Source organism: Apteryx rowi, unplaced genomic scaffold (assembly GCF_003343035.1).
Source record: "Apteryx rowi isolate R43461 unplaced genomic scaffold, aptRow1 scaffold_28, whole genome shotgun sequence".
Lineage (NCBI taxonomy): Eukaryota > Metazoa > Chordata > Aves > Apterygiformes > Apterygidae > Apteryx > Apteryx rowi.
This window is the reverse complement of record NW_020449196.1, coordinates 2,531,022-2,545,867: the sequence shown is the minus strand read 5'-3', so window position 1 is coordinate 2,545,867 and position 14,846 is coordinate 2,531,022. Positions and strand designations below refer to the sequence as shown.

General features: G+C 37.1%; 1 protein-coding gene across 9 annotated transcripts in view; it reads left to right on the top strand.

Annotated features, from left to right (window-relative positions):
* The window catches only part of CHD9 (chromodomain helicase DNA binding protein 9), a 103,696-nt gene that overhangs the window by 35,561 nt on the left and 53,289 nt on the right, over positions 1–14,846 (top strand). For 7 of the 9 annotated variants that reach the window (XM_026068751.1, XM_026068750.1, XM_026068749.1 and 4 more), the window contains exon 7: positions 8,235–8,572. In XM_026068751.1, coding sequence (XP_025924536.1) covers positions 8,235–8,572 — 338 coding nt within the window. Of the gene's footprint in view, positions 1–6,948; positions 7,032–7,237; positions 7,390–8,234; positions 8,573–14,846 lie in introns of those variants that run through there. The other 2 variants (XM_026068752.1, XM_026068753.1) reach the window with 2 other exon arrangements.

The following is a 14,846-nucleotide window of genomic DNA, read 5'->3' as shown; positions in this document are numbered from 1 at the left end:
CACTTACTACCAAGGCTGCTTTTTGAAAATTCAGCAGATAGTAGCAGGAGGGCTAGAGTGATTTGCTCACATTAACCTTATACTTGTCACATTTTGTTGGTATGGCTTATATTTTCATGGTAGCTGATGCTGATGAACTGGAAAGATGGAATACAATCATTCTTTTTATAACATAAAATAATTAATTTTTTATGTATGTATGAATTTCTATTTGTGCTGATTGTTCTTGTAATTTTATAATAAATATTTGTTTATCTTTTCCAAAGTCCCCAAAATAACCCCTTAAAACATGACTTACCTTGCGGGAAAAAACCAAAAATACAAACTCACTTCAGCCAAACCCATTTAGGGATTTCCTGTTGTTTGCTTCCGTTTTGTGAGGAAGTTTCGGTTTCTCTTTATCAAAGTTGTAAGAGTTAGGAAATGAGGTATCTTTATTATAGTATTGCTTGAAGGGAAAACACAAGTTCGATAAAATTTTCCTCCTTTCTGAAATTGGAGAGGCATTCATAAAAAGATAGGTTTTAGTAGTTTTCTCTAAATAAAAGCTTGCATCATTAAATACAGTAAGAATTATTTTAGCATCCTTAACTGCACTTTAAATACAGTATATTTACATTTAATATCAATTCAGGGTGTCCCCTTACTCTGAATTTTAAATATAATGCAAAAATGTACTGAATTTAATCTTGTGAGAGAGTACAACGTTTCTCATAGAACAGAAAAGTTAACAGCTTATTCTACTTCTCCCCTGTAGTGTTATTCAGCAGGTTCTTAAAGCAGCACTTACTGGGGTGAGAGATTACGTTAACGGATATTTGTTCAGCGAAGACTTAAAAACTGGAGCCAACTTTGGTTTTTGCTTTTGGTTATCTACTGCTAATGCAGTTAAAACAATGAAGATGCTTCCTCCTGATACAATGTATTTTTTTCTCCTTTGGAGATGTGCCTGCATCCTGGTAGGATTTTGCCCCTTCCCAGGGCAAGAAGGGCGGCTGTGATGTTTCACCTAGTGTTAGGTTTTTCTGGAGTTAACAGCCAGCAGGCCGATAACAAGTTGAGGAGATCCATTCTCTTCTGCTGCTTTGCAACATCCTATTCCCCACAGTTACTGAAGTTGTCTGACTTTCTTTACCTGCTAAAAAGAAGTTTTTCTATTGATGTGTTCCAGAAGAAGCTAACTCTTACCTGTACCTTCTAAGAATATATTTGATGTGGTGAGATTTCAGGGGATCAGTGCATTTCTAGAGCTTTGTCTGTGGTTTTCAAACTCTAATGACTAGTCCCTTTAAATTAAGGAAAGACCTGTGTTATTTCCTTGTCTGTAAGTATTTGACTGAGTATCATATTGATTCATTCATTTCCAGATGCCTGCACAGAACTTGTCTCAAACAATAAGTGAAACCTAAAGTTCCTTTGTAGAGTATTGAGTTAGGTAAACTTTTTTTAAAGCAGTCAAATAATTGAGAAAATTAGCAGGTAAGATCAGCTAAGAGGGCAAGAAAGAAACAAAGTAGTGCAGCTCCTTTACTGGATACATTTCTATATTTTTGGCAACAAAGCTAAAACATTTTGGTCCTTAGGTTGGGCATAAAGGTTTTTAGGAAACTGTAGAGTTATAGCGCGCCTCTGAAATTGGTCTGAACCATAGTGATTCAGATCCATTGTGCATCCACAGCTCCAGTTGATCAGTATGATCCAACTCCATCTCCAATATGATCATTAGATGTTTTTATATTTTTATATATAGGTGCCCACACTTTTCTTTCCTATTAAGAATAACTGTACTTCTAGTGCGGTGCCCGCCCTATGGGTAGAGCAAAAGATATGCAATGCCTCAGGCTTAGATCAGTATAAGTAGTCACTGTTACTAGTTCTGCCTGTGAAAATTGCACCTGTGGAATCGCACTGAGGCGGGAGGTTTTATTGGTATCATATGCCAGTTTCCAGATAGCTCTGCTCAGTATGACAGGCTGCAACCAAAGAGAAGTGGGTGCACGGGCACAGAACACCAAGCCACTGAAGGCTGGCATGCGTCCAAGGTGATAGCTTGGTAGAGCAAGCAGGATGAAGCTTTCAATTTCTTTCATTTTCTGGCAATTTAATATGCTCTGTTACATAGTACTTCTGTTAAGGAGTACTTTTAAGATTTACAGTGAAGGAAGCCCACAGTTCTTGTGCAACTATGATGTTCAGAAAAAGAATCTAGCTGTATTTGACAATGAACCACAAAAAAGCTCTCTTTTCAACCAAAAGCTTCCAAATGGAAACTTCAGTGTGCTGTAGACTCATTCTCTAATGTCACATGCTGGCTTTGCAGCATGCCCGGGTTAGCAGGATCTGGTTACATTGGTTTGATTTCCTCTCAGCAAATGAGATGGTCAATCAGAACCTTACTGGTTAAGATGCAGCAGCATTAATAACTGTAATATATTAGCTATAAAAGTGGTGAAAGCACTGTATATGTATGTAATATGTTTTATTGGGTTTGGTAGCTTTTAGAAGAAAAACAACATCTTACTAGACAGTGTGTGACATGAAAAGCAGGCGCTTGTTTCCTCTTAGAAACATGACCGGTTTAAGGTTGCTGTCCTTTACATTAATATTTATTTCCAGTTAATCTTAAAATTCAGTCATAAACTTAGTGTTAAATGTGTTGTAAGGTTTGGATCACAGTAACCAAATTTACATTGTGAAGTAACCATTGTACAGAAAATAAAATGTTGCCTAGTCACATTGCAGTAGTAATCAGCTATTCATTTGTCAACGTTACAGGTAACAAATATGGGAAGTGGAAAAACTAGATTTTTTTCCCCTGTATCTTCTTTTTCCTTTCTTTAATGTACCAGTAACACTTTTGGGTTAGGTCTCAGGTATATGTATGTCTTAAGATTCTGTATACCTGAAACATTGAGACACTCATTCATTAGCAATGATAACAGGAAGCAGGGAAAAGAGTGAAGAGTATTATCAACATAATGAAAGAATAGTAATTTGAAATGCTTCACTGCCTCCCTTAATAGTTTCATATATGCACCAAACAAGAAAGGAAAAATGATAGAACCCTGTGGATCTGCATTTGACAGTGTGCTTGGCTTTGAAGAGCACTCCCAGCAGATAATGTGGAACAACTGTTGAACAAGAAAGTAAAAAAAATAGTTCAGAAGAAACTCTGGAAAAATAAATAAATCATTGCAGTTGCTGTCAAGGTCCTCTTGATTTGCCCATGGACCTGGTGGACTGAAAAGAATTTATCCTTTCTAGGCATCCTGTGCTTAGTAGTTGCCTCTTCCCACAGATGTGTCTAATCTACCACAAGAAGTAAAGGAATCTTTCCAGTCATTGGCAATGTAAACCTTTTAGCTTTCTATTTTTGGAATAGCTAGGATCATAATTAAGTTCTTAGTGGTAACTAGTCTTTGGGTGAGTAGATCCACAAGTGAAAATCAGTCTTTTTCTTAAAGATAAGGATTCTTTATATAATTAAATCAGGAATGTGTGACTCATTAAAATACCGGAGAAAGGTGTTACCAGTCCTTAGAGTGTATGTAGCTCAGGAGAGAGATTTAGTCTTAAAATTCTATGCACATACAGAATTGAAAGTAGTATAACATTGGCTTCAATGGCTACACTGTAAGAAATGTGTTCTGACAGTAGAAGTAATGTTTTGTTCATGGAACAGATAAGGTAGGATTTTCTAGAAGGTAAAAGGTTTTGCTATGTATATTCAACTCATTTTCTTGGGGCTTCCTGGGTAGTGGTATGCAGTGGATATGAAGGAACTATTAGAGGTTATGGAACAAATTTAAAGTGGCTTTACATCTTCAAGGGAGGAAAAAACAATGTCTGTTTGAGTTGATGACAATGATTTATGCTCATCTTAGGAAGTATTGTTGTGCCAGTAGAAGGTCTTCAAGTGCATATCCTAAACTTTCCACTAACAAGGTTTTGGGGAAATGCCATTTTATGAAAAGTCTACTCACCAGAGTACTTCTAGCTATTGGGAAGATTTCTGTCATGATTCCCTCTGGATATTGCCTGGTAACTTGGTTGCTTTTACATTAGCTTAATAAAGATGTCGTTCAGAGATTTATGGTGTCCCTTCTGCTCCTGCAAGACAGCGTGTCAAAGTCTCTTGAATGCTGCTGAAGAGAAGGTGCAGTCCTTGCTGCTGAGAATCAGGGCATAGGTGGAGAAGTCTATAGCTATTGTCTTACTCTATTCCACCCTTAATATTTTTTTTAGGGATAATTTTTCCGTGTGAACAGCCCAATTGCCTATACCTGCTGTTATTAATGGCTTTTCCAGGCAGCAGCAGCAGCATGAAATTGACATGATTCTTGACAATTTCATTGCTGCCCACAGGATTCTGAATAGCAGCAGGGGAACTGACTGGAGTCTTGTTAATTTCACTCTGCTGCTGCTTGGCAAAGCTATTAGCAGCAGCAGATACCCTGGAGCTCTCTCTGTGCAGGCTCAAGAAGACAACATTGCATTGGTTTACTTTCAGTTGTATTTGGATGATTATCTTTGCAACCATGAAAACTAAAAACATATTTTTCCAAATAAAATTTTCAGTTTTTTAAATACATGGCTGCCTTCAGTTTTTCCTTTCCACCTTCTCCTATGTATTTGTCAGTTAAGAATTTATTTCTTAATGCTGGTAGATGGAATAGCTTTGTAAGCCATTGGCAAAAGGATATTCTCCTTTAGGATGTTTGATGCACATTATCCCTCAATGAGGGGGAGGGGTATTTTTGACATAGCAAAGGCTTTGTCCTTTCTGTTGTAGATGCTATGCAGATGTTGCCCTTTGCGGGGTAAGGGTGTTTCTGGTTCTTCTAATCTCAAAACACTGGTGTTTCTTTTCAGATTTTGGGTTTTGTGACAGTGGTGACTTTCTTGATGCAGGTTTAATTAAAGCTTTAGTTTAGGATGACTGGCTGGTACCTTCCTGCATTTTCATGTATGGCATTCCTGTCTAGTTAGAAATATTACAGCAAAATTTTTTTTTTTTTTTTAAAAAAGCGTCCTCCGTTTTCTAACATAGTTTACTGTTTGTGGAGGGCAGGAGACACACTATAAACAGAAGCGGTAGTATAGAGCAAGAAGCAGAGGGTCAAGCCTCAGGAATGAAAACATACAGTTGCCTAGTCCAGTGAACTCACAGTTCTACAGTAATGAAGTAGTAAAAGTTATTCAGGAATGATTAAACCTGAGAGGCAGGTTTGAGCTCTGAGGAAATGTATAAGAAGAAACTTTGTTTTAAAGTAACAGTCTCTAGAAAGATTATTGCAAAAGATTTACCAAAGAAACTGCCATTTCTAGTATTGCATACAGAATCATTAGGCATATATTTTTTTTCTTGTTTTGTTTCCCTAGAATATTCAGGGAAGTGCAAATTTCGTTTTAAAATCCTCTAACATTACTAGCTTTAATAGCTTTTGGTTTAGAGCTAAAATTATACTGAGTGTGAAGCAGGAAAAATTTTTTTTATCTCAAAATATTAAAATAATAAACTGTTTAGCATTTTTCACTAACTTGTGAAATAATGCCCTTAAAAGATAAATCACTGCAACTTCTGTTATAGGTTGTATAATTGTAATTTAGAAGCATCTTGGTTAGAGTTTGAAAAAATAAAATTAAAATTTAATACTTGTCCTTGTGTATTAAGCTGCATGTTTACAGAAATAACTTTGAATTTAAGTGGTGTTGTTTACAAAACAATCCAGTTAATGTATCAGTACCACTAATATTTTAAATGGACAATGAAGGTCCTTTTGAAGTGAGTCTTAAAAGACGTGAAAGTCTGGTTAAGCCCAAGACCTAACTTTAAAAATCTCAAAATCACTGCAATATTTTAAATTGTCAATGGAAAATCATACGATACATATTTTTTATTTATTTCATGATGCGTAGTAAGAAAAAAAGCAACCATATTCTGGTCTGTCTTCATTCTTCTTGAATGGGCTTTGGAAAAAGATGCTGCTGCCAGGATATAGCTATCACATGAAAGTTTGTTTTGTTTTTCCCTTTTAACAACTTTTCAAAAACCTGATACCTTCTTTTAGGTTTGCTTTGATATGTTAACAATACATTTTTAAAATTTGGTCAGATCTTTTAAAATAACATTTCAAAATAATCTTGGAATGAACAGGAGTTTACTACATAGTCATGTTCCATTTAATTGAGGAGGTCTCTAGGTCTTGGGTGGGGTGGGGGGAGAATAAAATCGACTTAAGGGAATTCTTCCATTTTCTGTAAGAAACAGAGACGTCTGTAATAGGATGCTTCTGATCACTCTTACTAGCTTACAGTCGTAAGTTCAGTATAAAAAAGTAAAAGGCATCTTGGAGAGCAAAATGCGTTTGAGGCCACAGACGAAGGGGTTGTGCGTGTGTCCTCCCTCAGTTTAGATGAGAGCGCTATAAAGTTGCAGCGAAGTAGAATACACAGAAATGGTTAGTTCCCACGATTCTCAACCGAAGTGAAACGGCATTCGTGGTATTACTGCAGGAGGTGGAAAAGTAAGAGTTAATCACCGTGCCACATGCAGGGAAGAGCAGCCCGTTGGGGGTTAAATTGCAGAGTCTAATGGAATAATAACTGGTAGCACCATCTGCTGGCCTACTTCCGCAGAAGGAGTCAGTATTTTTAACGACATCTCTAATATTCATGCTGATGCATTTTGATGCTTTGTGCATTCATTTCTTTCTGTGCTTTGTTGGAATCTGGCTATCTGCTTACAGCTATTGTTGAAATTCAGCGCTGTGCGGGAGGTAGACGGTCTTTGTCGTACCTGAGTTGGACGATCAGTGGATGGATACTTGTCAAGGGAGAAAGATGTGGATAAATCACAATGTGTATTTGTGGAGGGTTGTGCATATCTTGGCTGCAGCTTGCTAAATAGGCCATTTAGCAATCTTCTTTCAATGCTTTTCTCTTGAGCACTGCCTGGGGTGCTGAAAAAGCAGAGGGCAAGCCTTTGTCTGACGCCAAAAATGTCTTCAGTGAAGAGGCCAAGAGGAAGGGTAAGTGAAAGCCTGAATGAGTGGGAGGAGGAGGGGTTCTTTGGGCTAAAAGGCTAATGGGATTGAATAACCTTCCTTATTACTGGCTGCTGCTGCGGGAGTCGTGCTGCATCGCCATCTTGAGCTTGTTGCTGTTTTCTCGAGTCTTGGTTATTTGTTATAGCCTGTAGGCCTTAAGGTGGCATTTTAGAGAGTGATCCTAAACCCTGCCTCCTTCCCAGTGCTGCAGCACTGCTATTAAGCCTTTGAGGCACGTATAGAAAATGTATCCAGTGAAGTGCACTGGATTTGGCCTGAAAATGTGTTTGGAAATTCCTGGTGGCTTTTCTTCATGCAGTAGTCAGAGGCGCATTTACGGGTGAGAACGTAACATAACTGTTATCTGCTGGGCTTTTTTGTCTGTTTGAATAGGAAATTCTTTCCATTCCTCAAAGGGGAAGGGGGAGGGGAGGAAAGCAAAAACATGTCTTCTAGTCTGCTTAAGGAGAGACTGATAATTTGGATACTGAATTCTTGGTGTAAACAATTCTGCGTAGATGAAGCTGTGATTAAAAACCCTAAAATAAAAGCAAGAGTTACATCTTCTAACTAATGTATTGAACTTCATGTTGTTCTAAATAAAATAAATACTGCTTTCGGATCTATTTACTAATATGCTGCATAGTTTAGTTTTGGTTTTGTCTTTTTCTTAATCTTGATTTTGTTCAAGCGTCTGTTCTGTTTAGCACTGAGTTAGCCTTGCAGATCTTATGTCTGCTTTAAGATATCTATGGCCCTGATGTCTTATCAAAAGAGGAATATTTATGCTGTTACCTCCGGTAATTCTTTGCTTTTTCAGATTCTGAGAAGAATATTTATTAGAGATGTGTGTCAAATGTATGGGAATGTTTAAGAATTGGTGACTCTAACTACAGAGGTGGAAAGAAGGGCGAGAAAATTTTAGAAGAATATATTTTAATGATTTTTCAGTATGTAGACTGGCTGTTTAAAACCTAACAATTGACGTACTCATTCTGAAACCCACGCCATTCTGTGGTAAAACAGAATCATTTTCCTTCTTTGTTGTGTCCTTGTATGAATCCCTGCCAGTTTGATTTTTTTTTTTGAATGCGATTCCAGATTAAGAACACTTGCACGTTTTCTAAAAGAATGTTAGTATTGTTAAAATAAGGGATTTTGTTTACTTTTTGTTTCTTATTACAGCCTCCTTCCTCCAAAAAGACTGATGGTTCAGGATCGTATACTAAGTTGCAGAATACCCAGGTGAGGGCAATGTCTGAAAAGAAGCAGAAGAAAAAAGCAGACTCTGAAAGTAAACAAGAGAAGGCAAATCGCATAATATCCGAAGCAATTGCAAAAGCAAAAGAGAGAGGAGAGAGAAACATTCCGCGAGTAATGAGTCCTGAAAACTTCCCCAGTGTTTCAGCTGAAGGAAAAGAGGAAAAGAAAGGAAGAAAAGTTAAATCGAAACCAAAGGACAAGGAGGGCAAAAAGGCAAAAACTGGTTCTTCATCCAAAATTAAAGAGAAAACAAAAATTGGGTAAGTAGATTAAAATGTCCTCTTATTTCTCTTCAGTTTGCAAGCATTCTATTAAAATGAAAACTGCTTACTGGTAACAAAATATTCTCCCCACCGCCTACAGAAAATTCTTTCTGATTAAGTCCATGTGTGGACTTTCTTATTCAGGAACAAGAATGCTTTGTTTTCTCTTTAGATTAAATCATTTTAGGACTGTCCTTTGAAAAGAATAGCTTTCATATTTTAAATTCATAGCCTACATTACTGTCTACTTTGAAGCACAGACAAGACCAAAGTATCTTTCATCTACCAGTGTAATCTGTTTTGAGTTTTAAATAGGTTTATCTGATATTATAAATGCTGTCTTTATCAATTGTGGCATATATCATCAATGCAGTATACATGATAAACTGCATAGGAAGAAACTGAAACTTTAATGAACTTTTGGGGAAGTGAATATTCATGTAGGTATCACATCTTGTATCAAAGGTAAAGTGTATATTGGGAAATTCTTATTCAAAGTGCTTTGTAGTCTTCGGTCCTATCAACTTGATCTGCCATCTTAAAAACTGTGCAGACTCGGCTGGGTCAGGCTGGGTTGGTACCTTGGTAAGGTGCCTCCAAAAAACTTGTAAGATGTTAGAGTGCTGCTAGGGATTCAAGGGATTCAGTAGGTGGCACTCCTTCCGACTTCGGAGCTAACCCCCTTCTCCAGTAGAGCTTTAAAGGAAAGCATGGGATTGCCAATGCTAAGTCTGTCAAGTAGGACTTGAAACAGAAATCTTAGCTGTGATGTGATTTTTATTTTTGGAATACTATGCCCTTTTTGCAATAACAGAAATACTAACTGGCACATCTGTCCAGAATTAAATGTCTCACATACATATTTATATTCTTATGTTTATGAAGCATAAATGAATGTTCTTTTAATCAGCTCATTTCTCTGCAATTTAGTTTGCAATTTTTCTAGATTTGTGCTTTTCTTATGTATTGAAGTTATCCTATAGTATAAAGGTTATTACTGTAAACTCTCATTAGTTCTTAACCTGAACTTTCCTGGTCTTTATTTCCTTCCTTTCTAGTTATGGCCTGACATGTGGATAATGTTCATTATACTCCTTAATGCTGCTTCCTGGATTTTTTTCCTCCATCTGCTTGTCAAAAGTGGGGTTTGGGATATTTACTTCCAAAGTTAATTTTACTTTCATATTCCTAAATTGAATGATGTTCTATAACAGATAGGCATTTTGTGTGTCTTTCCAATCTGGAAACTTATACACTGTTGTTTGGCTAGTATCAGTCTCTTGAAGTTTTATATGAATTGCTCGTAGTGTGCTTTTTATTCATTCTCCCGGATAATTAACAAAACCTACCAAACTATAATCCTTGTAATATATTACATTGTTTCCATGACTTTTTTTCTGTTTCAGAACAGTGAAAGAAACTGTTACCTTTGATTTATACTTCTCCAGACAGTTTTCTGTCTTCGTGAAACACTTAACTCTCCACATTAATTTGGATTTATTTTCAAGATATCACAAAGCAGAGTGAAGTGACAAGTCGACAAGATGTTTCCCAAACTATATTTTTAAACATGCTATTTGGGCTCGATCCAAAGTACCCTGAAGCTGGTAGAGAGACTCCAGTTCAGTTGACTCTGGTCCATTTGCCTTGATCGGTCAAGGTTTGCCTCTCCGTCGTTTCCCTGTGCGACCAGCTGAGGCCCCGGCAGCGCTCCGCTGACCGCCCGCCGCTGCCAGGCGGGCCTTGGCCCGGCGCGTGGGGCTGCCGAGGGCTCAGCAGCCGCCCCGCTCCCCAGCAGCGGGGAGAGGCGCCTAGAGCCGCCTCTCGCAGATTCGGCACTGCCTGTAGAGTTTGGTGGGCAGCTGTAAATCTGATGTTTCCTGGCTCCCAGTTGCTTCACTCTTTGGTATCTGAATAGCTTCATATGGTGTTACATTGTAGTTGCACTATTTTATGCTTTCAGTTAAATAAAATACAAAATGTTTAGGAAGGATATAATACAGCTGCTTTGAAGAGCAGTGAATTAAAAAAGGCCCTTTTATTATTATTACTACTTTTTAAAGAATAATCCTGCCAGACTTTACTTGAAGTGCAAGTGGAACTGTTGCTCTTATATACAAGCAATATTTACTGTAGAATGTTTACAGTTGGCTTTTTCAAAGATGGCTAAAAAATTGTATGATTACCAAAGTTCTTTTTATTAGAATCTGTTTTATTTGAAGAAAAATGAAATCTAGTAATAAGTAAGAGTTTTAAAAGGCTAAGAAACTCTTCTAATGCTTTCTTCCTATATTAAAGTCTTAAGAAAATATTCTTTAATGAATCTAAGCACGTTCTGGAAATTACTGTGATATCAAAATACGATTAAGGTTTTGGATGTGCAAGTTGTTGGCTTACATTTGTTTTCTCCATTATCTTAAAATAAAACAAAATGATTGAATCATCATTTGGTTTAGTTGGTCAAACCTTGGGAGAAAGTTTTACCATGTTAAAATAATATCTTGAAAAGACATGAGTGCTTTGGGGATGAAGGGGAAGGCATGACTTGTTTCATTAAAACTTTTGGTTTTCTCTTAGAAATATAGATTTTTGAAGTCTTTCTAAAGTGGGAAAACTCACTTTTTAATTAACTCGAGGGGAAAAAAAACAAACAAAAAAAAGCATGATATATATGACAGGACATTTTCTTTACTGCTTAAATGCAAGCACCCTGAAAGCTGAAGACACTAAGAAGTCCCATTATAAAAACAAAACAAATTACCTACTGTTATCAACTGCAGTTCTTTTACAAGCAGTAACATCACTGATGACACCTTAGTTACAGGTGTACAGTAATAAAATAAGCCAAGAATACATTCTAATAAGTAGGGAGAACTTGTTTGTGTGCATCTGCCTTTCCTTTCTAAAAGGACCTCCGCTCTGATATGTCCATCCCAGATGACATCTTTCTTTCCAGTAATTTCTATAGCAAACAAATTTAATTTGCATTAACTCTTCGGTATGCAAGTTCAGCTTGAGTCTGAGAGTCAGGCCGGTGCAGGACGGGGTGCGGAGTTAGGCTGCTTCGAGGAAAGGTCGAAAGGCAGGCTCCTTCTTCAGGGGACTCCTACTTCATTTGCAGGCTCGTATGGTGCTGGAAGAGCAGAGACTGGTCATAAATGTATTGCTTTTTCTGAGAAGAATGACTTTTATCTGGTCTTTCACATCCCCAGTAGCATCAAACCTAGTCTATCCAACGTGAGCACCGTTGTGCCTTCTCCAGTCTGGTACTCAAACAATGAACTCTGGTTTCGACTGGGGTCGCAGCCTTTGCTAGGGTCTTGCAAAGGCCCTGACTGTGTGGCGCGTGCTGGGTGGCTCGAGGAGTGTTTGCAGGGTGCCGGTTTCCCAGCTGCGGCTGGTAGCCAGCTGCTGTGCTGGGCCTGGCAGAGCTGGAGCCACCACGCTACTCGCTGAACGYACCTTGGTAAAACTGCCCAGGAGCCGCCAGCAAAAATGTGTCCGTAAAAGTATGATATAATACAGTGCGGCTTTTACTGAAATTGAGTAGCCCTCATCTAGGATCAAAATAAGTTCAGCTACTGTGTGTTGTAATTTAGGGGACAGGATGATTTTAAACAATCATTTTTTTTCTTGCTAATTATACATAAATTAGTATGTCTTTTCAAGCTTCATTTTAACTATTTTCCTTAGTGATTCCTATGAGATCTACAGGTACAGTAAAAACTTACAGCATGATTCTTTTCAGTTTATCATTGTTAGATATAAATTACTAGCAACTACTTTCTAGGCAGGCTACAGTTTTGTTCTAAAGGCAGAGATTAAGGATTTTAATCCTCTGATCTATTGAAGTCAAAGAAATAGCACCTATTAATTCAGTCAGAAGATTTAGAACTGGATTCAATAATTAAAGTTGCTGTGCCACAAGCATTGGTGAAGACAAATGACTGAATTCTTATTACTAAGATTGTTTTAAGTGTATGACAAATTATGAAAAGTAAAAGAATGTATATATAATATATTTAGCATTATCAAATTATGTAACCAGTTTGTTTTATGCATTGGTTACTTATCAAGTTAATTCTTGACAGCTGTCATATTTTACAATTTTTGTGAAAACTGCAGACCCACTTTTCTTATTCTGGATAGCCAGCATAGTGCATTGATGTTTAGGAATCTATTTAAATGCTTAACATTTTTGCATAGAATTTGTATCTATTTATGGGCTTTTCTAATTGATTATAATTCCACTTCTTCCATTTAAGGTGATGCATATTTAAACTAAAAAGTGTACTTTAACACCACTTGGTGTAAAGGGTAGAAGAATGATGAATTCATGAACATTCTGTTGTTCAGAAAAGTAGATTGGCATTTAGATTTTATAACTCTCACTGTATTCCCACCTACTCAGACATAAAATTAAATATCATGGCCTTAATGAAAAGCAGCAGCTCCACATTGCTGATGTAAAGGACAATATCAGTAGACTACATTTAAGCTTTTTTTTTCCCCACTGCATAATTAAAAAAAAAAAAAACAACACCTAAGTAGAAGTAGATTTACAGAAGTTCAGTTCGGGATGGTAGGTAGCCCTTTAAGTTCAAAACTGTTTCCTGTTATCAGAAACACGTTGATTGTTTTGTGTACTAAAAAGAACAATGATGCATCTTCTTTTAATTATTAACCCTTAAATTATGTAGTACATGAATCCAGCAAGTCCTTTGTGATCCGCTGCGCTACTCAAATGAGTGAATGTCACTGTAGCCTTGAACTAGGTCTCAGATATACCCTTACAGTACAGAGTATTTTAGGAACCTGAGAGCCTGACAGCAAATCTTTATGTGATCACTCTTTGATATAATACTGGTAAGATGGTTTGAATCCTGTCTAAACTCGGTTAGCAACAGGAGATGTGAGAAAGCAAATGATCCCCATGTTATGCTGGTGCTATATCATTTAAGGTTAAATACAAGAGCTTCAAATGCTTGTCATGGGCAGCAGACATTGCAAAGTTGCTTCTTGTAGTATATTTCAGGTAAATCATAGCCAAATGTTGGGTGAGAAATCTGTGCCTCATGGGAAGGGATCCCACTGCGTCTCTCTGGTCTGTTAGATCACCCCCCTTCCCCGTTCTGTCGCCATTAGGAATGGCACGCGCCCTCCAAACCGGCCTGTCCTGCCGGGATGCGTTTGCACGCGCTGAGCTGTGGCTCCTTGGCGTAGTTTTTGCTGCGCTCAAATTCTAGTGTTGATGTGGAAGTTGGGTTTAAGTGACAAAGTCTTCAGTTTCTTTTGCAGGATACATGGATGCAAAACAGCATGGTTTTGTCAACCAAATACTAAACACTAGTTTGTTCTCTTGCATTATTATTCTAATTCAGTACGAACCTGAAAGCATTGTTTGCTTGTTTGTTTGAGACTAGACTAGTGTGTTAAAAATCAGCGCACAGTCCAGGTATTAATGGCAGATATAACTGGAGACCGAGACAGTGGCTAATTTTAGTATGCTATCATTGCTTATTAAGCATATGGTAAAATGATAACAACTTTTATTTATACTACCAGTATCTCTGATTGCAAGAGGATACTGTATCTTGTCAAGAGAAAATCTGCTTTGGATTTTGCTAATAGATAAGATTTTTTAACTGAGTTATTAAAGAATACTAACATAGCTGTTGATAATGTAGGTGTTTTATTGCTAGTAACATAACAAATGATTTGACTATGAATTAAAATATCTGGGAGGTGGCTGTTTGGCACACTAATAATTAGATGCTTAGTGTTTCTCTGTTTGGAGAAAGTTGAAGTAAAATGATGTATCAAAGGCATGCATCAAAGTCCAGCAGTATCTTATTATTTCTTACATGCATAATACAAAGTTGCCATCTTTCTTTACTTTTCTCTTTAATATTTTGTCATGTTTATTATTTGGAAGGCTTTGAAATTGTTCTTCATAATGCTAAAGCTATTTAAAGTACTGACAACTCTTCTATCACATTTCTCTGTTTTTAAACAGAAGGGGGGATGCAACAGATTCTTAGAAGTTTTTAATTTATGAGGAGGAAGCTGCACAGTTCAGAGATGTGCTCCTCAAATTGTAGGTCATGGTGGTCTTGCAGGTACTTCAAGTCTTCTAGGTTTGTGGTCCCAAAACACCGAGTCATATGCTAAGGATTAGAAATAATAGGTTTCTCAACTTTTTTATTTTAATTTGTGAATACAGAAGAAGGAAATATATGTTTAAAAAATCTACATTTTCTAATTATGATAG